The 25,298-nt window shown below is 42.6% G+C and overlaps 2 protein-coding genes across 9 annotated transcripts in view; both read left to right on the forward strand.

Annotated features, from left to right (window-relative positions):
• Positions 1–11,094, forward strand: part of ptpn4a (protein tyrosine phosphatase non-receptor type 4a) — a 104,411-nt gene extending 93,317 nt beyond the window's left edge. For all 3 annotated transcript variants that reach the window (XM_024005560.2, XM_024005566.2, XM_070447826.1), the window contains one exon: positions 8,852–11,094. In XM_024005560.2, the coding sequence (XP_023861328.1) occupies positions 8,852–9,058 (207 nt within the window). In that variant the 3' untranslated portion in view covers positions 9,059–11,094. The remainder of the gene's footprint in view (positions 1–8,851) is intronic.
• A 1,106-nt stretch (positions 11,095–12,200) lies between these two features.
• epb41l5 (erythrocyte membrane protein band 4.1 like 5) overlaps positions 12,201–25,298 on the forward strand; it is a 43,051-nt gene continuing 29,953 nt past the window's right edge. For 3 of the 6 annotated variants that reach the window (XM_024005578.2, XM_024005615.2, XM_024005607.2), the window contains exons 1-8: positions 12,201–12,431; positions 13,303–13,505; positions 21,406–21,510; positions 22,218–22,260; positions 22,476–22,554; positions 22,677–22,721; positions 23,233–23,285; positions 24,749–24,869. In XM_024005578.2, the coding sequence (XP_023861346.1) occupies positions 13,326–13,505; positions 21,406–21,510; positions 22,218–22,260; positions 22,476–22,554; positions 22,677–22,721; positions 23,233–23,285; positions 24,749–24,869 (626 nt within the window). In that variant the 5' untranslated portion in view covers positions 12,201–12,431; positions 13,303–13,325. Of the gene's footprint in view, positions 12,489–13,302; positions 13,506–20,884; positions 21,021–21,405; positions 21,511–22,217; positions 22,261–22,475; positions 22,555–22,676; positions 22,722–23,232; positions 23,286–24,748; positions 24,870–25,298 lie in introns of those variants that run through there. The other 3 variants (XM_024005597.2, XM_024005587.2, XM_024005623.2) reach the window with 3 other exon arrangements.

Genomic DNA, 25,298 nt, shown 5'->3' on the forward strand with positions numbered 1-25,298 from the left:
CAGTTGGAAGTTTCTATCGGCTGAATGAGTAATGCCGGTTGAGCATGCGACAGCATTTCTTTCCAGAAGCCATGAGAATTGTCAGGTTGTGTGGACTGTGGTGGGGGGGGGGGGGGGGGGATTAACACTACTGACTGTACAGTCATGGCCAAAAGTTTTGAGAATGAAAACAAATATTATTTTCAGTCTGCTGCCTCAGTTTGTATATGGCAATTTGCAATACTCCAGAATGTTATGAAGAGTGATCAGATGAATTGCAATTAATTGCCATGCAAATGAACTGAATCCCCAAAAAACATTTCCACTGCATTTCAGCCCTGCCACATAAGGACCAGCTGACATCATCAGGACCAACTGATTCCTCGTTAATACAGGTGTGAGTGTTGACGAGGACAAGGCTGGAGATCACTCTGTCATGCTGATTGAGTTTGAATAACAGACTGGAAGCTTCAAAAGGAGGGTGGTGCTTGGAATCATTGTTCTTCCTCTGTCAACCATGGTTACCTGCAAGGAAACACGTGCCGTCATCATTGCTTTGCACAAAAAAGGCTTCACAGGCAAGGATATTGCTGCCAGTAAGATTGCACCTAAATCAACCATTTATCGGATCATCAAGAACTTCAAGGAGGCGTTCAATTGTTGTGAAGAAGGGCTTCAGGGCGCCCAAAAGGTCCTGGCGCTTGCTGGACTGTCTCCTAAATTGATCAGCTGTGGATCGGGGCACACCAGTACAGAGCTGCTCAGAATTGCAGCAGGCAGGTGTGAGTGCATCTGCAAGCACAGTGAGGCAAAGACTTTTGGAGGATGGCCTGGTGTCAAGAAGGGCAGCAAAGAAGCCACTTCTCTCCAGGAAAAACATCAAGGACATACTGATATTATGCAAAAGGTACAGGGATTGGACTGCTGAGGACTGGGGTAAAGTCATTTTCCCCTTTCTGATTGTTTAGGGCATCCGGGAAAAAGCTTGTCCGGAGAAGATGAGGTGAGCGCTACCATCAGTCCTGTGTCATGCCAACAGTAAAGCATCCTGAGACCATTCATGTGTGGGGTTGCTTCTCAGCCAAGGGAGTGGGTGGGCTCACTCACACTTTTGCCTAAGAACACAGCCATGAATAAAGAATGGTACCAACACATCCTCCGAGAGCAACTTTTCCCAACTCCGAGAGCAACTTTTCCCAACCATCCAGGAACAATGCCTTTTCCAGCATGATGGAGCACCTTGCCATAAGGCAAAAGTGATAACTAAGTGGCTCGGGGAACAAAACATTGACATTTTGGGTCCATGGCCAGGAAACTCCCCAGACCTTAATCCCATTGAGAACTTGTGGTCAATTCTTAAGAGGCGGGTGGACAAACAAAAACCCACAAATTATGACAAACTCCAAGCATTGATAATGCAAGAATGGGCTGCCATCAGTCAGGATGTGGCCCAGAAGTTAATTGACAGCATGCCAGGGTGGATTGCAGAGGTCTTGAAAAAGAAGGGTCAACACTGCAAATATTGACTCTTTGCARCAKRTTCATGTAATTGTCAATAAAAGCTTTTGACACTTATGAAATGCTTGTAATTATATTTCAGTATTCCATAGTAACATCTGACAAAAATATCTAAAGACACTGAAGCAGCAAACTTTGTGTAAATTCATATTTGTGTCATTCTCAAAACTTTTGGCCATGACTGTACTTACTGGTGGCACAGARGCGGMTTCATCCTTTCCTACACTTACATTGCCCTTACGTACGGATTTTGTCTGAAGCCAAGCTTGCAACTCTGCTATTCTCACCATAAGGCAATAATTGTCTAGTATATTATGAGAGCAGCAACTGCAATGAGAAGGTACAATGTTACTTAGTTTCAGCTGGTGGAGGTCCTCCAGATCCACGTCCATGGGGGAACATTTGATTGAAAAAAGTGAAGACAAAACTAAGATGTTAGTAAACGTATTAAATACAGAGTTTGATTAAACTGGTATTAAAAGTAAAAAGCAGGTAGCCAAGTAGCAACAAAAAGGCACAGCAGCACAGACTAGAGGCTATACTGTATAACATATACCCTGCTCCATCCTAACCAGCTATAATATACAGTGCATTCGGAAAGTATTCAGACCCCTTTACTTTTTCCACATTTTGTTACGTTACAGCCTTCTAAAATMTATTAAATACCTACACACAATACCCAATAATGACCATGCAAAAACAGGTTTTTATACATTTTTGCCAAAAAATTATAATARAAGAATGTTAAACTGAAATTTCACATTTACATAAGTATTTTGACACTTTARTCAGTACTTTGTTYTAGCACCTTTGGCGGCGATTACATCCTCGAGTCTTCTTGGGTATGATGCTATAAGCTCGGCACACCTGTATTTGGGGGGGTTTCTCCAATTCTTCTCTGCAGATCCTCCCAAGCGCTGTCAGGTTGGATGTGGAATGTCAATGCACAGCTCTTCTCAGGTCTCCAGAGATGTTTGATCGGGTTCATGTCTGGGCTCTGGCTTGGCCACTCAAGGATATTTGGAGACTTGTCTCGAAACCACTCCTGCGTTGTCTTGGCTGTGTGCTTAGAGTCGTTTTCCTGATGGCAGGTGAACCGTCACCCCAGTCTGAGGTCCTGAGTATTTTCATCAAGGATCTCTCTGTACTTTGCTCCGTTCATCTTTCCCRCGATCCTGATTAGTCTCCCAGTCCTTGTCGCTGAAAAATATCCCCACAGCATGATGCTACACCGTAGGGATGGTGCCATGTTCAATCTTGGTTTCATCAGACCAGAGAATCTTGTTTCTCATGGTCTGAGAGTCTTTAGGTGCCTTTTGGCAAACTCCAAGTGGGCTGTCATGTGCCTTTTACTGATGAGTGGCTTCCACCTGGCCACTCTCCCATAAAGGCCTGATTGGTGGAGTGCTGCAGAGATGGTTGTCCTTCTGGAAGGTTCTCCCATCACCAGAGAGAAACTCTGGAGTGCTGTCAGGGTGACCATCGGGTTCTAGGTCACCTCCCTGAATAAGGCCCTTCTCCTTCGATTGCTCAGTTTGTCCAGGCGGCCAACTCTAGGAAGAGTCTTGGTGTTAACAAACTTCTTCTATTTAAGAATGGTGGAGGCCACTGTGTTCTTGGGGACCTTCAATGCTGCAGACATTTTTGGGTAACCTTCTCCAGATATGTGCCTCGACACAATCCTGTCTCGTAGCTCTACGGACAATTCCTTCGACCTCATGGCTTGGTTTTTGCTCTGACATGCACTGTCAACTGTNAACTCTGGAGTGCTGTCAGGGTGACCATCGGGTTCTAGGTCACCTCCCTGAATAAGGCCCTTCTCCTTCGATTGCTCAGTTTGTCCAGGCGGCCAACTCTAGGAAGAGTCTTGGTGTTAACAAACTTCTTCTATTTAAGAATGGTGGAGGCCACTGTGTTCTTGGGGACCTTCAATGCTGCAGACATTTTTGGGTAACCTTCTCCAGATATGTGCCTCGACACAATCCTGTCTCGTAGCTCTACGGACAATTCCTTCGACCTCATGGCTTGGTTTTTGCTCTGACATGCACTGTCAACTGTGGGATCTATATAGGCAGGTGTGCCTTTCCAAATCGTGTCCAATCAATTGAATTTACAACAGGTGGACTCAAGTCCAGTTGTAGAAACATCTCAAAGATGATCAATGCAAACAGGATGCACCGGAGCTCAATTTAGAGTATCATAGCAGAGGGTCTGAATACTTATTTAATTGTTTTTTTTCCCATACTTTTTTTAATCAATTACCAAAAATATACATTTTAGAATAGGGCTGTAACGTAACAATGTGGAAATTCAAGGGGTCTGAATACTTCCCGAATGCACTGTATATCCAGGTACAGGGCTTTATCTGGAACTGCATGTTGAAGATGGAAATAAAATGAATAGCAAACGCAATGTCCTATACTATTCCAATCTATCTGACAGTCATATTTTATCTACACAATACATTTGTGTGAACATTCTGTAAATATCCATTATCCTGATTGTCCATTGCCCCAGGTGTACATAATCAAGACACACCAATTAACAAATCACATTATGTCAAGATAAAAAAGGTGATGCTCAACTACTGTATGACTCTTTCAACATGCTGCTGAAAAGGTCAAAAGCTGCAATTAATTTAATGATACCTGAAAATACTGCAGAGAAATTCAAATCCATTTGCAAGCATTGTGAACAGCAAGTTGGATGCTTAGCAATAACTACTTCGAGCCTCTGTCCATCTGAGGGCAAGTGTTTTTTGTTTCAAACACACACAAGCATCTTTTAAAGGGATAGTTTAGTCAGAATACAAACAAACATGATTTTCCAACTCCTTCGGCTGTAGTTGAGTCAAGAAGGCAGTTTTGGGATATTTATTTTCCATTCGACACTTAATATCCATATTTTGTTACTGTTAGCATTCTCAGTAACCCTTAACATTAAACTGTTCTTGTGCCTATGTAATAAGACTTTAATTACTTTTGGAGCAACATTTTATTAGTATGTTAATTAATACTTTGGTACGTCCATTCGAATTGCATAATGAGCTGAGTTTTTTTGTAAGTACTGTACACAAGGAATAGTGACATCCTTATTCCATTTACGTGAACTTCATTATTATGTAAATCAATTTCCAAAGTCCTATATAACAACCTTGCTATTGTAATAATCACAAAGTTACTACACAAGAACTTGATGTCAAGTGTATGCCTCACTCATTATGAAAATATATTTGTTAGTCGTTTTGAAGCTGTAAAAGTGGTCCACTCTAGTTTTGAAGTGATTCCATGTCCCTCGTGTATTTAATTCTAGGCTATAGGCTATATTAAGATTCTTATCTGAGAGCCCTCCAAACCATGTGCTAATCGTATATTTAGACTAATTCAACTGTTTTTGGTTCTTCATCAAATATTTGGCTGCCATCAAAGAAATGTTTGTTTTTGTTTTCAAATAACGTGTGTGTGTGTGTGTGTAGTAGGACGTTTACATACACTTAGGTTGGAGTCATTATAACTCGTTTTTCAACCCCTCACAAATTTCTTGTTAACAAACTATAGTTTGGCAAGTCGGTTAGGACATCTACTTTGTGCATGACACAAGTAATTTTTCCAACAATTGTTTATAGACAGATTATTTCACTTAACTCACTGTATCACAATTCCAATGGGTCAGAAGTTTACATACACTAAGTTGACTGTGCCTTTTAAACAGCTTAGAAAATTCCAGAAAATGTCATGGCTTTAGAAGCTTCTGATAGGCTAAATGACATCCATTTGAGTAAGTGGAGGTGTACCTGTGGATGTATTTCAAGGTCTACCTTCAAACGCAGTGCCTCTTCACTTGACATCATGGGAAAATCAAAAGAAATCAGCCAAGACCTCAGGAAAAATAATTGTAGACATCCACAAGTCTGGTTCATCCTTGGGAGCAATTTCCAAACGCCTGGAAGTACCACGTTCATCTGTACAAACAATAGTACGCAAGTATAAATACCATACCGATCAGGAAGGAGACGTGTTCTGTCTCCTAGAGATGAACGTACTTTGGTGCAAAAGGTGCAAATCAATCCCAGAACAACAGCAAAGGACCTTGTGAAGATGCTGGAGGAAACAGGTACAAAAGTATCTATATCCACAGTAAAACGAGTCCTATATTGACATAACCTGAAAGGCCGCTCAGCAAGGAAGAAGCCGCTACTTCTAAACCGCCATAAAAAAGCCAGACTACGGTTTGCAACTGTACATGGTGGAAAAAGATCGTACCTTTTGGAGAAATGTCCTCTGGTCTGATTAAACAAAATAGAACTGTTTGGCCATAATGACCATCGTTATGTTTGGAGAAAAAGGGGGATGCTTGCAAGCAAAGAACACCATCCCAACCGTGAAGCACGGGGTGTCAGCATCATGTTTTGGGGGTGCTTTGCTGCAGGAGGGACTGTGGCACTTCACAAAATAGATGGCATCATGAGGTAGGAAAATTATGTGGATATTGAAGCGACATCTCAAGACATCAGTCAGAAGTTAAAGCTTGGTCGCAAATGGGTCTTCCAAATGAACAATGACCCCAAGCATACTTCCAAAGTTGTGGCAAAATGGCTTAAGGACAACAAAGTCAAGGTATTGGAGTGGCCATCACAAAGCCCTGACCTCAATCCCATAGACAATGTGTGGCAGAACTGAAAAAGCATGTGCGAGCAAGGAGGCCCACAAACCTGACTCAGTTACACCAGCTCTGTCAGGAGGAATGGGCCAAAATTCACCCAACTTATTGTGGAAGCTTGTGGAAGGCTACCTAAAACGTTTCACCCAAGTTAAACAATTTAAAGGCAACGCTACCAAATACTAATTGAGTGTATGTAAACTTCTGACCCACTGGGAATGTGATGAAAGAAATAAAAGCTGAAATAAATCATTCTCTCTACTATTATTTGACATTTCACATTCTTAAAAAATGGTGATCCTAACTGACCTAAAATGGATTTTAACTAGGATTAAATGTCAGGAGTTGTGAAACTGAGTTTAAATGTATTTGTTAAGGTGTATGTAAACTTCTGACTTTAACTGTATGTGTGTATATATATGTGTGTGTGTGTGTGTGTGTGTGTGTGTGTGGTGTAATATATTATGTTTGTGTGTGTGGTATATATATATATATATGGTATTTGTACCAGACCTGGGCAGAAAATAGTTGTATTTTGTAGTTAATACCAGAGGTAGTCAAATATATTTTCTATAGAGTTTGTAGTTAAAAAGCAACTTTTCTTTGATATTCAAATACAGTTCTCAGAAAACCAAATAATATTTGAAGGTATTTGCTCCTGTATGGCTCAATTGGTACAGCATGGCGCTTGCACCGCCAGGGTTGTGGGTTTGATTCCCGGGGCATATAGAGGGCCATTTGGGAAGCACACTATATTCTCTCTCTAGAGAACACTGCATGAGTGCCATTTGGCCCTGTGCTCTGCCCAGAGACCCAGGCTAAAGGAGGTAGAGATGATGATGATGCAGCTGTAATTTCATTAGGATGTGCTGAGCTCTAATGAGGCTAGCACACCCTCAGGGTCTGGGGGGATAGGGGAAGGATGAGGYGGAGGAATGGTGGAAGATGAGGGGGTAGTAAGAGACCATGCTAATGAGACTAGGGTAAAATCAAATCAAAAAGGGGCTTTCGTGCATTTCCTTCCTCCAGTCATACACGCTGAACTAAGTGTGTGCATACACAATAWTCTAAGTACACATGTTCTCCCACACTCACCCTCTTTCCCTAATACAAATACACACGCACATACTGACAAACATGGGTACACACATACAGTGCATTCGGAAAGTATTCAGACCCCTTGACATTTTCCTCATTTTGTTACGTTTACAGCCATTATTCCAAAATGGATACCATTGTATTTTTTCTTTTACATACAATACCCCATAATGACAAAGCAAAAACACTGAAATATCACATTTAGATAAGTATTCATACCCTTTACTCAGTACTTTGTTGAAGKACCTATGGCAGTGGTTACAGCCTCGAGTCTTCTTGGGTATGATGCTACAAGCTTGGCACACCTGTATTTTMGGGAGTTTCACCCATCATTCTCTGCAGATCCTCTCAAGCTCTGCCAGGTTGGATGGGGAGCATCGCTTTACTGCTAMTTTCAGATCTCTCCAGAGATGTTTGATCGGGTTCAAGTCCGGGCTCTGGCTTGGCCACTCAAGGACATTCAAAGACTTGTCTCGAAGCCACTCCTGCGTTGTCTTGCCTGCGTTGTCTTGGCTTATAGTCGTTGTCCTGTTGGAAGCTGAACCTTTGCCCCCTGTCATTTCCTTTTTAACTGAYGAGTTGCTTCCATCTGGCCATTCTAGCATGAAGGCCTGATTTGGTGGAATGCTGCAGAGATGGTTGTCCTTCTGGAAGGTTCTGCCATCTCCACAGAGGAACTCTGAAGCTCTGTCAGTGACCATTGGGTTCTTGGTTACCTCCCTGACCAAGGCCCTTCTCCCCAATTGCRCAGTTTGGCCTGGTAGCCAGCTCTAGGAAGAGTCTTGGTGGTTCCAAACTTCTTCCATTTAAGAATTTATTTATTTATCTGTTATTTTACCAGGTAAGTTGACTGAGAACACGTTCTCATTTACAGCAACGACCTGGGGAATAGTTACAAGGGAGGAGGGGGATGAATGAGCCAATTGTAAAAAAGAATGATGGAGGCCACTGTGTTCTTGGGGACCTTCAATGCTGCAGAAATGTTTTTGTACCCTTCCCCAGATCTGTGCCTCGACACAATCCTGTCTCGGAGCTCTACGGACAATTCCTTCGACCTCATGGTTTGGTTTTTGCTCTGACATGCACTATTAACTGTGGGACCTTATATAGACAGTTGTGACTTTCCAAATCATGTCCAATCAATTGAATTTACCACAGGTGAACTGGATCAAGTTGTAGAAACATCTCAAGGATGATCAATGGAAACAGAATGTACCTGAGCTCAATTTCAAGTCTCATAGCAAAGGTTTCTGAATACGCGTGTAAAAAAAGTATTAGTGTTTTTATTAATACATTTGCTAAAAATTCGAAACCTTTTTGTTGCTTTGTCATGATGGGATATTGTGTGGAGATTCATTATAAAATAAAGCTGTAACGTAACAAAGTGGAAAAAGTCATGGGTTCTGAATACTTTCCAAATGCACTGTATGTACGCACACACCACTGCTTCCCACTCAGGGAAGTTGGCTTTTCAGGTTGTTTATTCATCCCTGGCTGCCTCTATCCCAATCATTGGCTGCTCTGGCTTGTTTACTCATGCCTTGCCATTAGCTCCTACTGTTACTGATGTTCTCTTCCTTCCCCTCTTCCTCCTCAGAGCCAGTACAAGTTTGTGTGTGAAGCCATCTTGAGGGTCTATGAGGAAGGCATGGTCAAACCCCTGATGTCCAACCTATACCAGAGAGGAGTAGAAGAAAATGGAGAAGAGGAAGAGGAAGATGAAGATGTTAGCATTAGCATTAGCGCTAGTGTGACCAGTGTGACTAGTGAGACCAGCGTGACCAGCGAATGCCCTGAACCCTGACCTCTAATCCCTTGGACCTGACCTGGGTTTGTAGTGAGACTCCCAGCACCATGGAGGAAGAGCCCTGGCTACCATGGGTACTGCCGTGGGCCAAGGAGAGAACAAAGCACTGTTGCACTTTATGCCGACAAAAAACTGAAAATCATTGACAAATGAATCCATTTATGTTATGTAGACGGACATGCCTTTTCTTCTATGTCCRTCCGGCCGATCGAGAGCGACRGTATCTTTTTCAAATAGTATTTATTGTGTTTTAGTTTGTGTCAAATCCTGTCCACTGAACAAACGTTAGTGCGAGTCCTAGCTTCATGCTTCCCAAATGAAATCATAGGTAGTAAAAAGTAGTGAGAATTTTACTTCATAGTGAGTGGTTTTAATTTATTATTATTTTTTGCTTTTCTTGTCAAATTATGACAATAGACACACATCAGAGCACTTTGTCTAACCCTAGCTAACCGTGTGGCTGTCATGTCACTATGCCTTGGTTTTTGCATAGAACAAACGAGCCATTGACTGACGTTGATTGGCATGTTAAACTGTCCAGTTTGGCAAGGGCTGGATCTACTCTAAGCTACAGTATTTCATAAAGTCCCCAGTCACCATGGCAAATAAAGCTATCAAATGGGATACTTGACCTTAAAACAACCTTTTTAAGTTACATTTCTCGCTGTCTTTGTGTCTGTCGAGAATTCAAGCCAACAATACTAGGATTGTTGTCATTATAAACCCCCACTTTTCTAAAATATATTTAAATGGTACTTAGAGGCTTTAAGGCACGTTATTTTTATTGGAAATGATAATCACGTAAGGGTGTTTTAGGTGCACATTGCTGGGCATTTGTTGTAGCCAACACAGTTATAACATGTTTTGTAAAAAAAAATCAGACTGCACGAGGTGTCCTTTTCAAACTGGTTCAACTGTATTGTCATTTTCAGCAGTTCGTGTATTGGAGTTATCAGCTTCTTTAGTTTTAGCTACTCTTCTCATGAAACATGTTTCATTGGTTGCTGCCATCTTGACACTGCAGGTAGTGGCTCCTTCTCCGATGCACTATTCTGCACAACCATGTGTATGTTTAGAGTGGATGTGTGTGGGACCGTCAGTGTAGTTATGTGGTGTGTCTCTGTGACTCAGCAATTTTTATTGTGTGTATATTATGTCCTGTCTCTGGTGCTGCTGTGGCTCTGTCTCATGGTGTCATGCCGTGTAACCATTTGCTAACCCCTTGCCATTTCACCATAACCTGGCTGACACTCATTACTAACTCAATGTTAGATGTCTGGGGTGAAGCCTGCTTGTAAACTTATTTGCCATAGTTTGTTCCATCTTCTTGACCTTAGGTGACTGTGTGATGCATCTATAGCACGTACATTGGAAATAAATACATTATGACCACGCTGTGAGAAGCCCATGAAGTAAATTGCTCCCTTTCACCTGGCTTACACACAGTCCCCTATGGTCGATCATCAACCCACTGTGTGGAATCCACAAAACTGTCATTTTGATTATTTTAATTTTATGAAATCATACATGGATTCCGCTCACTCTGTTATGCCTTTAGAGGATTATGATGACGGATCATAGGAGCAAGACTACAGAATGCCACATACKAGACTTGGGTTCCTAGATCCATCACATTTTTATTTTCACAAATGTCCAGAATTGAGCTTTGTTCAAAGTSTTATGATAGCGTATCAGGGTACTGTGGGGTGCTGTTTGGAGGCAGGAGGGGAGGGAAGCAGGGTGGGGTAGGTATGGGAGGGTGGCCGTGTTGTATTTTTGTGAAAGAAACGGTTCTTGCTTCTTGAGAATGGACAGCACTTTGCAGATGACTGGGTAGCCATGCCTGCTACTGAATATGTCAGAAACATAAAATGGTGTTTACTTTTTATTTATCATTTTATTTGTTTTTAGACACCTGTAGGGAACAAAAACTCAAACCTACAGTGACGCTTATTTTTTTTGTAAATATACTCGACCATGTAAATACAATGTTGTATATTTAAAAAATCTTTAAAATAAAAGGGAAAATCGTTTGTGAGTTAAAATGTTTTTATATAGAGAATGACACGTGACAACTTGTGTGTTTAAAAATAGAAGAAAAATTTGAAAGCTTACATTTCTTTCAACTCTCACTCATTAAGTTGATTTTACTTCTGTTTCAAACACTTGTTTTCAGTTGCTCTGTGCATTGTGCTTTGTTTTTTCTTTCTGATATTGTCATTTGACAGTGCTTTGAATATGTTTATAAGATTTATTAAAAACGATTAAAACTTGTCTGAAAGCATGAAAAAATTGCTTCATCTGACGTTGCTTTTCCACACTGCAAAAGTGAGGTCAATGCAATGTTTTGATAATAGATTCTTGGTACATATGGATTTTCTCAACCCCTTCTGTCTTAATTCACACACATACCTGTATTCCAAGTTCTACATTCCAGAAATGAGACTGATTCTTTAAATTATTTAGAAAGTAGCATCAATGTAAGAAGCCTAAAACCATAGCATTTCTGCTCGTATGTAATCAACCTTGCAAGTTCCAACAGCCTGAGTTAGACAGATGTCATCGTTTGCATGGAGTCTAAGAGGCTCTCTTTAAGTATCAAGTATGTTTGAAAGAAGTGCACAGGTACAGTCTGGTCTCATCCCTGTCAATCAATGGATATCCATGGCAGGAAATACTATGACGTTATCATGAAGTCCAGACAGGTGCCATCAACATGACCAGTGAGTGGCGCTGTTTCTAAATGGAGAGGATACAGTAGTTCACACAGTAGATATATGGTCTGATTGAAAAACTTTTTAAACGGACTAGCATAATGCCGTTTAAAAATGTACCGTTATCTATTACTGAATGTACCGACTCTAGAAAGTATCTACTGGTTTGTTCAGTCCTTATAATATCGGCATAATATGACACAATATGATAATACATACTTGGGTATATTTATTTGTTATATTTCAAGTAATGCTTTTCATAATTGGCTACATTGTAATCTCATGATTACTACTACAGAAACACCCAACAATATAAATATAATTCCATTTCTATGCACCCAACCAATGACCGCACAACACCCTAATGTCTCTTTAAATACAAATAGCAGTGTGTTTGGGATTTATTTTGACGTCATTTCCTGTGGGAAATCTTGCCTCCCTCTTCTTGGGACTTGTGGAAATTATCTCGTTAGGGTATCGGTCGAATAGGAAATACAGTAGAATACTTATCAACCATGGAAACATTAGTTTTCATTTTTTTGTAAAGTGAACAATGCACGTGGATTGGTTGTTATTTTAGCCAAGTCTTTCGTGAGTTGCTATTCCTTTAGGACTTTCGGATCTACAAGTGGCCATCGGCGACAGCAGCAGCAAGTGTATGTCGCCTGATTTCTTTCATTTGTTGCTTCAGTAACGCGTCGTTCTCACAAGAGGTAGCTTGCTTGCTAAACCTGTTGTTCTCGCGCATGATGGGACTAGTCAAAGCCAATTTTGTCTAGTTATTCTTCAATAGTTAATGCTTGAATGAAATGTAACTCAGATCGAAACTAATACAATATTTATTCGGGCAAAGCTTATAGCTAACTATCTAGCTGGTTAGTTAACGTTACCAGTTAGCTAGCTAGCCAGCAAAATAACTACCATAACCAATCATCTGGTACCGCATAGCTAGCTAATAGCATAGTCTGTTAACTAGCAGATAGTTAGCGGTCCAAATGTTCAGTCTAAATTGCTCTGTAKACTTGTTATCATTAACTACAGCCCTAATGGATGTATGTAACAAATGGCTAATAATACACTACCCAATTTAGCRAACTACAGTGTAACGTTATGGTTAATACAGCAAAGGTTTCTTCACAACTTCATTCCTAGCCGTTTGGAACAACCATTGGATTATTGTGGGGAGTCTACAAACATTAGCTCACTAAAACTCCACTCCATAGTGAAGGAAGTTAATGAACTTCTTTCACCAATAGGTGAAGTTCATCATAACCTTCCTTCACCATGGATTGGAGTTTAGTCCACTACAAACATTGTACACACAGAAAAGCACAAAGTAATACCTAGGCACATAAGAGCACTTAGGTTAGTTGCGGTGATAAGTCACACCATTTTGATTTGCAAACTAATATGGTTTCTGTCACAGCACATTATTTAATAGATTGTTTTAACATCACAGCCCTCTGATTGAGGAACACAACAGAACACAACAGATTGTATCAGTAATCCTTCCTCTCACATGTGCAGGTAGTGTTCACTAGGCCCCCACCATGCTGAGTTTCCTCCGCCGGACGCTGGGCCGGCGGTCCATCCGTAAGCATGCCGAGAAGGCCCGGCTGAGAGAGGCCCAGCGGGCCACCACACACATCCCTGCTGCCGGGGAGGCCAAGTCWGTCATCACCTGCCGTGTGTCACTGCTGGATGGCACTGATGTCAGTGTGGACCTACCGGTGAGACTTTACACAAATATCAAGGCATGCCTCATGAGAAAGTAACAGGTGGCTYTTTTGTATAGGGTCATCAAAAGATATTTCAAAAGGAAGGAAGACAGAGTAGGAGCATTTTTGGCATGGCAGGTGCCCTGAGGCTGAATATCTCTCTGTGTCTGTGTTGGTTAATTCCCGCATATAAGGTTCTGCTGTATAGTACTTGCTGAATAGCTCCCTCAATTTTTTTTTATTTCACCTTTATTTAACCAGGTAAGCTAGTTGAGAACAAGTTCTCATTTACAACTGCGACCTGGACAAGATAAAGCAAAGCAGTGCGACACAAACAACAACAGAGTTACACATGGAATAAACAAGCGTACAGTCAATAACACAATATAAGYAAAAAAAAGTCTATATACAGTGTGTGCAAATGGCGTGAAGAGGCAATAAATAGGCCATAGTAGTGAAGTAATTACAGTTTAGCAAATTAACACGAGTGATAGATGAGCAAATGATGATGTGTAAGTAGAAATACTGGTGTGCAAAAGAGCAGAAAAGTAAATAAAAACAATATGGGGATGAGGTAGGTAGATTGGGTGGGCTATTTACTGTTGGGCTATGTYCAGCTGTAGCGATCGGTTAGCTGCTCAGATAGCTGATGTTTAAAGTTAGTGAGGGAAATTTAAGTCTCCAGCTTCAGCGAGTTTTGCAATTRGTTCCAGTCATTGGCAGCCGAGAACTGGAAGGAAAGGCGGCCAAAGCAGGTGTTMGCTTTGGGGATGACCAGTGAGATATACCTGCTGGAGCGCGTGCTACGGGTGGGTGTTGTTATCGTGACCAGTGAGCTAAGGCGGAGCTTTACCTAGCATAGACTTATAGATGACCTGAAGCCAGTGGGTCTGGCGAGGGCCAGCCGACTAGAGCATACCGGTCGCAGTGGTGGGTAATATATGGGGCTTTGGTGACAAAACGGATGGCACTGTGATAGACTGCATCCAGTTTGCTGAGTAGAGTATTGGAAGCTATTTTGTAAATGACATCACCAAAGTTGATGATCGGTAGGATAGTCAGTTTTACGAGGGTATGTTTGGCGGCGTGAGTGAAGGAGGCTTTGTTGCGAAATAGGAAGTCAATTCTAGATTTAATTTTTGGATTGGAGATGCTTAATGTGAGTCTGGAAGGAGCGTTTACAGTCTAGCCAGACACCTAGGTATTTGTAGTTGTCCACATATTCTGTCAGAATCGTCCAGAGTAGAGTAGTGATGTTGGTCTGGTGCGGGCAGCGACCGGTTGAAAATCATGCATTTGGTTTTACTAGCGTTTAAGAGCAGTTGGAGGCCACAGAAGGAGTGTTGTATGGCATTGAAGCTCGTTTGGAGGTTAGTTAACAGTGTCCAAAGAAGGGCCAGATGTATACAGAATGGTGTCGTCTGCGTAGAGATGGATCAGGGAATCGCCCGCAGTAAGAGCGACATCGTTGATATATACAGAGAAAAGAGTCGGCCCGAGAATTGAACCCTGTGGCACCCCCATAGACTGCCAGAGGTCAGGACAACAGGCCCTCCGATTTGACACACTGAACTCTGTCTGAGAGMTAGTTGGTGAACCCGGCGAGGCAGTCATTTGAGAAACCAAGGCTGTTGAGTCTGCCGATAAGAATACGGTGATTGACAGAGTCGAAAGCCTTGCCCAGGTCGATGAAGACGGCTGCACAGTACTGTCTTTTATCTATGTCGGTTATGATATCGTTTAGTACCTTGAGCGTGGCTGAGGTGCGCCCGTGACCAGCTCGGAAACCGGATTGCACAGCGGAGAAGGTACAGTGGGATTCTAAATGGTCAGTGATCTGTTTATTAACTTGGCTTTCGAAGACTTTAGAAAGGCAGGATGGATATAGGTCTATAACAGTTTGGGTCTAGAGTGTCATCCCCTTTGAAGAGGGGGATGACCGCGGCAGCTTTGCAATCTTTAGGGATCTCGGACGTTATGAAAGAGAGGTTGAACAGACTGGTAATAGGGGTTGCAACAATGGCGGCGGATAATTTTAGAAAGAGAGGGTCCAGATTGTCTAGCCCAGCTGATTTGTACGGGTCCAGGTTTTGCAGCTCTTTCAGAACATCTGCTATTTGGGTGAAGGAGAAGCTGGGGAGTGTCGGACAAGTAGCTGCGGGGGGTGCGGAGCTGCTGGCCGGGGTTGGGATAGCCAGGAGGAAAGCATGGCCAMTCGTAGAGAGATGCTTATTGAAATTCTTGAMTATCGTGGATTTATCGGTGGTGACAGTGTTACCTAGCCTCAGTGCAGTGGGCWGCTGGGAGGAAGTGCTCTTATTCTCCATGGACTTTAGTGTCCCAAAACTATTTGGAGTTAGAGCTACAGGATGCAAATTTCTGTTTGAAAAGGCTAGCCTTTGCTTTCCTGACTGACTTCGTGTATTGCTCTGAGACCCTAATCATGTTGTGGGCCTGTTCTTAGGTGAGGGTGGTAGCTAGTTGCCCTCTTGCTGTGCTGTTAATGAGTTACTGAGTGTCACAGTCAGGTCTTGACTTGACTTGGTCACATGAGAGGTGCGTGCCAGTGTGTTTATGTGTAGTTCACTGTTGTATTGAGTGCTGCTGATCACCTGTAATTCCATGATCCCTCTACAGCACACCTGGTCACATGACCCACCAGGAGCCAAGTGAGTGGAGATGGTCTTCTCGAATGGGAAGACTTGCTCTTGGCCCACAATGTCCTCTTTGATTTCTCAGGGTTGGAATTTCTAAGGCATTCCAGCTGTCAAACCAGTTGATCCCACTCTGGTATTAAATTCAAATAAAAAATTTCACATGCACCGAATACAACAGGTGAAATATACAACCTTAGAGTGAAATGCTTACTTTCAAGCCCTTAACCAACAATTCTTTAAGATGTTTTAAGAAAACATAAGTGCTAAGTAACAAATAATTAAACAGCAGCAGTAAAATAACAATAGCGAGGCAATATACAGGGGGTACCGGTTAGTCGAGGTACTTGAGGTGTATTCCACTGTAAATGCTATAGGTCTATTGTCACAGAGCTTCTCCAGTAGTTCTTTTTTCTTTTTTTTGGCAATGCCTCTGAATGCGATGTTAGTGAGTTATTACAACATGGGATAGGACATCCGTGTTTATGTCTGAAGAGTTTGTGGAGTTCAGGACATGAGCCTGCGTGCAGTTTTCGAAAAGCTTTGTCATAGTCATGTGAAAATCCATTTGGAAGGAACATTGTGAACTGTTAGGCTAGCTGTAGCTTTGCATCTATAGCTCTGCTATGTAAGAGTTCTAGGCTAGTTGATATAGTCTGACCTTTTATTCACTTGGTGGCATTAAGTGTTACGAAGCTGAACTGCTGGGTTGCGTAATAACGTCACTGTTTAGGCTGCCAATGGGCTTCCCAAGCAATAACTCATTTTGATCATCAAGGCCTTATGTTTTCGCTGTGTTTTTTCTGAGACCGCTTTGGCCCTGATATCTGACATGCATGCTGCTACTGTACAGCAGCCATACTCGGGACTAACTGTAATAGTGTGATAAAACCGAGTGAATAAACATGTTGACATAGGGCTAATACAAGATGCTGGGTTTGTATTGGTGAAACTTAACACCTTGGACTTATTTCAGTAAAACATTTAGTAGTACAGTAGTGTCCTTTTTTCTGTAAAGATTACCGTGTAGGCCTTTGCTGACTTGGGCTGTGGAAAGTCATTACCTAACCAGGCTAGGCCTTTGGTGAGGCCTGTGTGTTTTGATTAATGATGAGTCAGGTTTAGTGCTAGTCAGGTTGTAAAGGGTCAGAAACTTTCTGGGAAGTTAAGCCTGGGAATTTTGTGTATTTTGCTTAAATTCATCAAAAAAGTTAGCTTATAACAGTGAACCTTTTTTGTGGGATACACAAGGCAATTCTAGGTCTTGTGGCATATTTCGGTTAAACTATCCCCAATTCAATGGAATTGCAACCCTCTGCATGCACAGTGCATTCTTCCATCACATGTTCAGCTGATTCTCAAGGTCTTGCATGCTAATGAGATGCTATTGAGCTCACACTACTACACTGTCTGAGCAAAGGACTACATGCTTTCTGGTAAGTTTTGATTACAGTACTGGGTGGGGTGAATATATTTTATGACATACATTATTTTTTGTTAACTAGTAAATACATCAAAGTGTGTTTTAAATCATAACTTGTTAACAATTTCTGCTAGTTCATTTTTGCTATCWTGTGGGTTTTAGCTTGCTTGAGCCTGCTAATTAAGAAGTGTTAATTCACCTGTTTCCATACATGTTTCATTTTTAAACATTTATCTTACAACTGAGTTGTTTATTCTAACTGCTTAACTATTTATCTGTACATGTAATTGAATTTGGGCATTTTTTACTCCTTTTTTTCTAATCTTTACAGGAAAATGCCACGGACACTATCTGATGTGTGGAGACATTTCACTGCAGCTAATGTAGAAGGAAAAGCTGTGTACATTTGCAAATACTGTGTCCTTCCCTCACCTCACACCCATTGGCTGTGCTGCTCATGCATTGAATCTGCTCCTCAAGGACATCATGGCACTGAAAACAATGGATAGACTCTACAAGAGAGCCAAGGAAATGGTTAGGTATGTGAAGGGTCATCAAGTTATTGCCGCAATCTACCTCATCAAGCAAAGTGAGAAGAATAAGAGCACCACTTTGAAGCAGCCCAGCAACACCCGTCGGGGTGGTGTTGTCATCATGTTCTTGGAAGGACTCCAAGAAATGGCCATATCACAGTCTGCCGATATGGACAGTCCCATCAAGAGGATCCTCCTGGATGATGTATTTTTGGAGAGAGTGATAAGCAGCCTGGAACTTATAGCAGTAGCCATTGCACGGATTGAGGGAGACAATGCCATCCTGTCTGATGTGCAGATGTAAGAGAATACATTTGTATTGCCCTGCCCACTTCACTGTTTCTCCAAGCAGAGGACACTGCAGTTCTGAAATACATCAAAGTGTGAAGACTTCTGCCTGAAGCCCATACACACCGCAGTGTACATGTTGGACCCCAAGTATGATGGCAAGAGCATCCTGTCTGGTGCAGAGATCAACAAGGCCTATGGTGTCATCACTACAGTGTCTCGTCACCTTGTTCTGGATGAGGGCACGGTTCTTGGCAGTCTGGCGAAGTACACTTCCAAGCAAGGGCTTTGGGATGGAGATGCAATATGGCAGTCCTGCCAACATATCTCATCAGCCACCTGCTGGGAGGGACTTTGTAGATCTGAGGCTCTTTCCCGTGTTGCCTCCATCATCCTCCAAATGCCACCAACATCAGCTGCCTCAGAGCGCAACTGGTCCTTGTTTGGGAACACACACACCAAAGCACAGAACAGGCTGACCAATACAAGGATTGAAAAATTGGTGGCCATCTGGTCAAACTTGAGTTTTTTTGAGCCTGACAACGAGTCATCCTCAACAAGGTTGGAAAGTGACAGTGAAGATGAGGRCTCAGAGTCTGATGTTCAAGAGATGGACATTGAGGAGGTCCAGGGAGAAGACATGGAAGTCTGAGCGGAAGACAGTCTAGAAACTAAAGCTTTGGTTATCATTTTACAGATGTATGTTAAATGTTTCTGGGAGATGCGATGGATCATTGGGGACCATTATATATTCCCTTTTGTTGTTCAGTGAACTCATCCCATGTGAAGAGGCAACTCATTTCATTAAAGTTCAATTCGTAACAACAACAAAAAATTATGTTGGAAGGATGTAATCATTTGTAATTGTCTACTTATGAAAAGGCAAAGGTTTATGTCTCTGTCTCTATATGATATGTTAAATATATCCAATGCAAAAAAAATCTACATTTAAATGGTATTATATTAATTTGCATATATTCCTGTTAATTTCCACGGAAAGTTTCCACCTCTGAATATTCCCCATAATGTGCAACCATAAGTGCTGGTCAGTAAACTGTCCAGAATGACTCTTGAAGAAAGAGTGTGGCGTAGCTTGTTTATTGCTCTTACCAACATGGCTGAATGCTTATGTCAACCCAAAGGGTTTCCTGGGGTTACTCCTCTAAAGCAGCAGCTATCCCTTTTGACGCAAACAGCACAGTAAATAGTCTAATGATTCGTCTCTCCTCTGACACCTCCAGCTCCAGAACTCAGTCCAGTCTGAATAAGGGAGCCTCAAGCTTTTAAGACAATTGGTGGGAAGAAGGTGGACTGCCATATTTCTTCCATTGTCCTCCCTCAGTGGCTCTAACTAGCATAGGGTGCCGAGGCCTATTTTATTTTATTTTGTGCCCCTCCCTCGGTGGCACTCCTCTGACTTGCATGCAGGGAGCAGCCTTAGGAATGTAACTGTGCCTCCAAAGGCAGATGGTTGGTCAGGCAGACTGGAAACCTCTGGTGAACAATGCGACAGCGAGGCCTGGGGTTCACCGGAGCGCACAATGGCTCCTTTGTGTCCATTCTCCCTGGCCGAAGGGGCGCTTTGTGAGCTATGCCAACTCTATGGGGCCTGCGTGAGCGTCCGGCAAGCTTGGATTAACACTGAGGACTGTTCAATGGCAGCATCCTCCTCTCTACCCATCACGACCACTCCCCCTGTATAACGTACCGGACCATAGCATGGCAGTGCAGGCCTGAGTCCTCACTGCTCATGTCAATGTTTGTTCCCCTGCAGGGTATTGTGTGTGTGTCGCTGTATGCACACAGCAGTGTCACAACCAGTAATATGCTTGTTTGGTTTCAGCAATGTTGTTGAGACTTTACTGCATGTTCTGACTTTGTGTGCTTAAGCTACATCTTTAGTGTTTTGAGTTTCCATTGTTTGTGCACTTGGGGGTGTCCTCTCTGTTGGTGGACTTAATTTAACGTTGCTTGTATTCATCTGAGAATCTCGAGGCAAAGAAAGCTCTGCAGAATGGCAGTGAACTCTCCCAGCCACTACAAGGGGCGTTTTCACCCCTTCTATAAGATTTGACCATTCAGTCACCTTGAACACAAATGAGCTCAATCTCATTCAGTGCAGTGGAGTGACCAACCAACCACATCTTTTGTTTTTACCGTGTCTCGCTCTCTGGTGGTGTGAGGCAGAACAGAGGGAGTGTGAGCGTTTTGTTTTCATAGGCTGGCCTGTGGATCACTCATTAGCTGAGACTTCTCTACAGGGCTACAGACTGTACTGTGTAGTCAGGCTGCAGTGTGTGTGTGTGGTTAGTCAGTCAGACTGCTGGGCAGAGAGTAGAGACTGACTGGGGTCACGCTGACTCGCTGTGTTGCGGCCTACTAACAGGTTGTCATGGTGACCCCAGTCCTGCCATTCTTCCTGCTCTTTTGAAGTTGGCCGTGTACTGAACTAGCTAGTACAGCAGCAGGCTACAGGAGTTGGGCAGCTAACACCCTGTCTGAGCAGTGCAGACTGGAGACCGGTACGACCTGTCAGACTGACTGCAGGAAACACTCTATCATAGAGTTCAAACTGCTCAGCAGAACAGAAGGGAAGACTTAAACATGTGGCAATGTGCCTGATTTTAAAGTAGGTGAAGCCAGCTAAATAATATGTTCTATTTACCGCTTGTCTCTGTTTTGCATGTTTTCTAATCAGTTAGAGGCAATGAAATCAACAGTGTGTCTGGGGAATGGAGTATCAGGGAAAAATACACAAACCCTTAAAACGGCTCTATAACTTCCCTTTTCCACCAGTGGTGACTTAGTGAAACTTCTCCACTTGCTCGTTCCACTTGTATTGTGTTAACCATAATAAATAACATTGAGCAACAGTTTAAAAAGATTTGAAATATTAAACTATTCAAATGCTAAAGAGGACACAGTGAAAAGTCTAGACATAGTTTGCTGAATGATTGATGACATTGCTTCCAGATGAATGACTGTGACCTCTGACATCTCTCCTGCTCTGTCAGAAAAAAGCCAAGGGTGAGGAGCTGTTTGACCAGATCATGTATCATCTGGACATCGTAGAGAAGGACTACTTCGGACTACGCTTCATGGACTCTGCACAAGTACCGGTAAGACCAGAGTAGCAGACAGTCCTAGAGACTGACTTTTACTACCACCCACCCAACCTTGTTCTAAGAATTAAGAAGGGGTTTGTTATGGTTAGATTTATCCACTGAACTTGAATTGCTCTTCTCTGGAATAGTGATTTGAATAACAGTGTGTACAGTTCACATACTATATGGGTTGTCTAATATATATGGAGGTTGGAAAGTTCAAGTACAGTTTGTCACAGAAAGTTAAAAAAAATCTATTTATCAGTGTCTATCAAAGACCCAGCAGCCAGGGCAAGCTGATATGGTGTGAAGGGCATGGAAGGAAGGAGAGGAGAGGAGAGAGAGAGAGAGAGGTAGTAGGGAGGGAGATCTGGAGAGAGGAATGTGGGGGAGAGAAGTGTGAAATAGGGCTGTGGCAGAGACCTTCCGTTCCCTCATCAGCGTGAGCAGCACCCCCCCCCCCCCCCCCCTACTCACGCACCCTCCTAAACCCCTGCCCCTCCCTCCTATAATTGTTCATGCCTCAGACTCCCAACTCCCAGACGAGTTACAAATCAGAAATTCCCTTTCTAGTGACACAATCATACTGTGTGTAGTATCCTAAGTGAGGCTGCTGTCAAATTCATTCGTTTTGGCCTTGCCCATGCCATGGATTCTCTTGAGTCTAGATAGTTGATTCTTTCCTGTCATTGAAATCTGTTATTTTCTCATCTCTTTTGCAGCATTGGCTTGACGTTACAAAAAGCATAAAAAAACAAGTCAAAAGTAAGTATATGTTCTTGACCTCAAAATCATTGAAGATACACGAGCTATAGCCCTTCTATTGCCTATTTTCTGTACCAATGTAGATCTAGAGATGTATAATGATGGGTGTGTTGATGGAACAGCCAGAAACAGATGGATTTCATTAATGCCATTCTCATTTCAAACCTCTGTTTTCTTTCCTTCCTCTCTTCCGTTCCTCCCCTACCTCTGTGCAGTCGGACCCCCATACTGCCTTCACATGAGGGTCAAATTCTACTCCTCAGAACCCAACAACCTGCATGAGGAGTTGACCAGGTCACCTTGTTGTCGTCGTCCTATTACTATTCAATAATCACCAATTGTTTTTATGACATTTGTATTTATTGGGGACATTAATCTGGACTTTTTGTGAACAAATTACCCTTTTATTCTCACAGATATCTATTTGTATTGCAACTAAAACAAGATATCCTCAGTGGCAAGTAAGTAACCTCCCTCACCCACTGGTTTGCTCTTCCTATATTAGATATACAGTATATTACATTAGTGTAGACTTCATGTGCTTCAATATATTTAACATGGTTGATGTCTATAGGCCAAGTACATCATTACATGTTAGCTATATCTGTTCTGTTGCATCATGATACAGATGCTAAGAGGCTTAGCTACAGTAGTGGATTACACACGCGATGTTGGAAAGAAACTATTTACATCAAATAAGTAGATTGTGGATATTAGTATCCATTTTCACTACATGGGGATTCGTGTTCATGTTTGTCCGGCAATCCAATAACACAGGGTTGTTGTGTATTGTCTCTGGAGAGAGAAACGGGCTGTTGGATACAGCAGGGAACTACTGCGGGAATACTGTAACAGCTGTGACTGATCTCTTCAGACAGTATCCTTGCCTAGTGTGTACTGTACCTTGTTGAAAGCACAGCACTAAGACAGCAGCATTTCTTTCCCTACTGAACACTCCTCCTTGTATCACAGGTTGGAATGTCCTTTCGACACAGCAGTGGAGCTGGCAGCCTTCTCTTTGCAAGGTAAGAACGATGGCCCAATGTCTTGGTGTGGTTGTCATAACTCTTCTTGACTGAGAACCACCAAGTTGCAGTTTTCTGAGGGGGTGCCATCTTCGCTATCAGCAGGGAGAGACCAAATCGCCACAGTAGCCTTTCAGAGCCTATTAACATGGTGGAGTATTTGTGGAAATAGAAGATAATTTGGGCTTATCGCTACCCTCTCTTCAAGAATGTGTGCTGCTGCCGCCGCACTGCCCAAAGGAGTTGGCCCAAATGCTGAGGCTGCAGTCCTTGCTCAGTGTTCCAACTGTAAATGGGCACTCCAGGGTTGTTCTGAATGGAAGTGAGCCCCCTCTCTTCCAGCTCCTCTGTGGGGGTAAATGCAAGCTCATTAGAGCCCAGCTCTCTGCAAAGGCCCCCTAATCCAGCCCTCTCCCTCGTTCCCTCTCTCACTATCCGGTCTCTCTCTCTCGCTCGGAGTTCTCATGAAAGTCATCCACACCAACACAGCCCCTTTATTTACAGCAAAACCACTTTTTGTTTCTCAAAACTCACTCTTTAGCCCTTCCCAAACAAAACGGTCACACTTTGTCTTATGTATTTTAGGTAGAATAGATATCAGGATTTCAGACTGTATTCTGTTCTGCTTGATGCCTGCTAGCTAAATGTCCAGCAAGTCAAATAATGGACCCTCAAGCAGTTAGTCAAAGCCTCAGATTTCAATGTAACCTACTGAATGTCCGGTCGGTAGCTCGACTCCATTCTGTTTGGCAGCTAGGCTGGACGTCTGTCCATATTTCACACACTTAATTTGATTTGTAGACCAATGACCAGGAGGTGGTGAGGCATTCCCTTCTCTACCCTGTCAGCAACATCCATCCCTGTCATGGCCCTGACCCTTAGCCCCACGTTGAGCTCTGTGACACATCACTACTCTGCCTTGGTCTGCAGCAAATCACTGATAACAAAGAGCCTCTCCTCACCTCCATTACCCAGATAGCATATGGTTGCCCTATATATACCCCTGCCTGCAGTCAGACAGGGTTATCTCCATGATGCTATGTAAGGAAAGAGGGGAGTGAGGCATCATTGGATGTCTGTTGCTCCACTTAAATATGATTTGGATGTCATTTAATATTAGTGTCCTAGTGGGTTTGAGAAATTGAAGCATGCAACTTTAAAGGAATTATTCAAAATAACAAATGTCATTAATAGCTAACAGGTCATCTATACATCCTAAATCAGGGACCCAAATGATGGTGATGGAAGAATACATACACCTGCTTATTAGCATCACTTTCGTTGGCAAACAATCCCAGACCCCAGATAGCGGGCCTTAATCAACCTTCTAGAGTGATTCAGAGAACCCATGTCTACTGCTGTGTTCCAGCTGAGCTGGGAGACTGTGACTCTGGGGAGCATGCCCTGGATCTGGTGTCTGAGTTGTGGTTAAAGTACTCAGTATGTTACCTGTTGTGTTCCAGCTGAGCTGGGAGACTGTGACCCTGGGGAGCATGCCCTGGATCTGGTGTCTGAGTTCCGCTTCATGCCAGAACAGACTGAGGCCATGGAGCTGGCCATCTTCAACACCTGGAAGGAGTGCAGGTAAAACAATTATATCACAGAAAATGTCTGAATAACAATTTATGATATCTCCATAATATGGCATTCTATAAAGCATGTTTTAATGGTAAGGTATTGTAAAGTGTTACCAATGTCTAGAGGTTGTATAGCCGGTCATATACAGCCTTTACATTACTGTATATACGATGGTTACAGCCAGGAGTTTCTCCTGTATTTCACTGCCTATAGGGTTAGGCTACTTAAGCTTCTCACTTAATGACCTTTCCTTGGGGAGTGTAGGTCATCCACCTGTTATATTATTTGATCACCCTTGATGTACTGGGGCTGAGGTATTCCCAAGTAGGGTTAGGTATGCTTATTTTTAGAAATGGATTTAAAGCATGTCTCAGTGTGGGCTGGTCTTGACCCGAGGTTACCCTGACTCGTGTACTATAGGGGATGTAACAGATG

This window comes from Salvelinus sp. IW2-2015, linkage group LG2, assembly GCF_002910315.2.
Source record: "Salvelinus sp. IW2-2015 linkage group LG2, ASM291031v2, whole genome shotgun sequence".
Lineage (NCBI taxonomy): Eukaryota > Metazoa > Chordata > Actinopteri > Salmoniformes > Salmonidae > Salvelinus > Salvelinus sp. IW2-2015.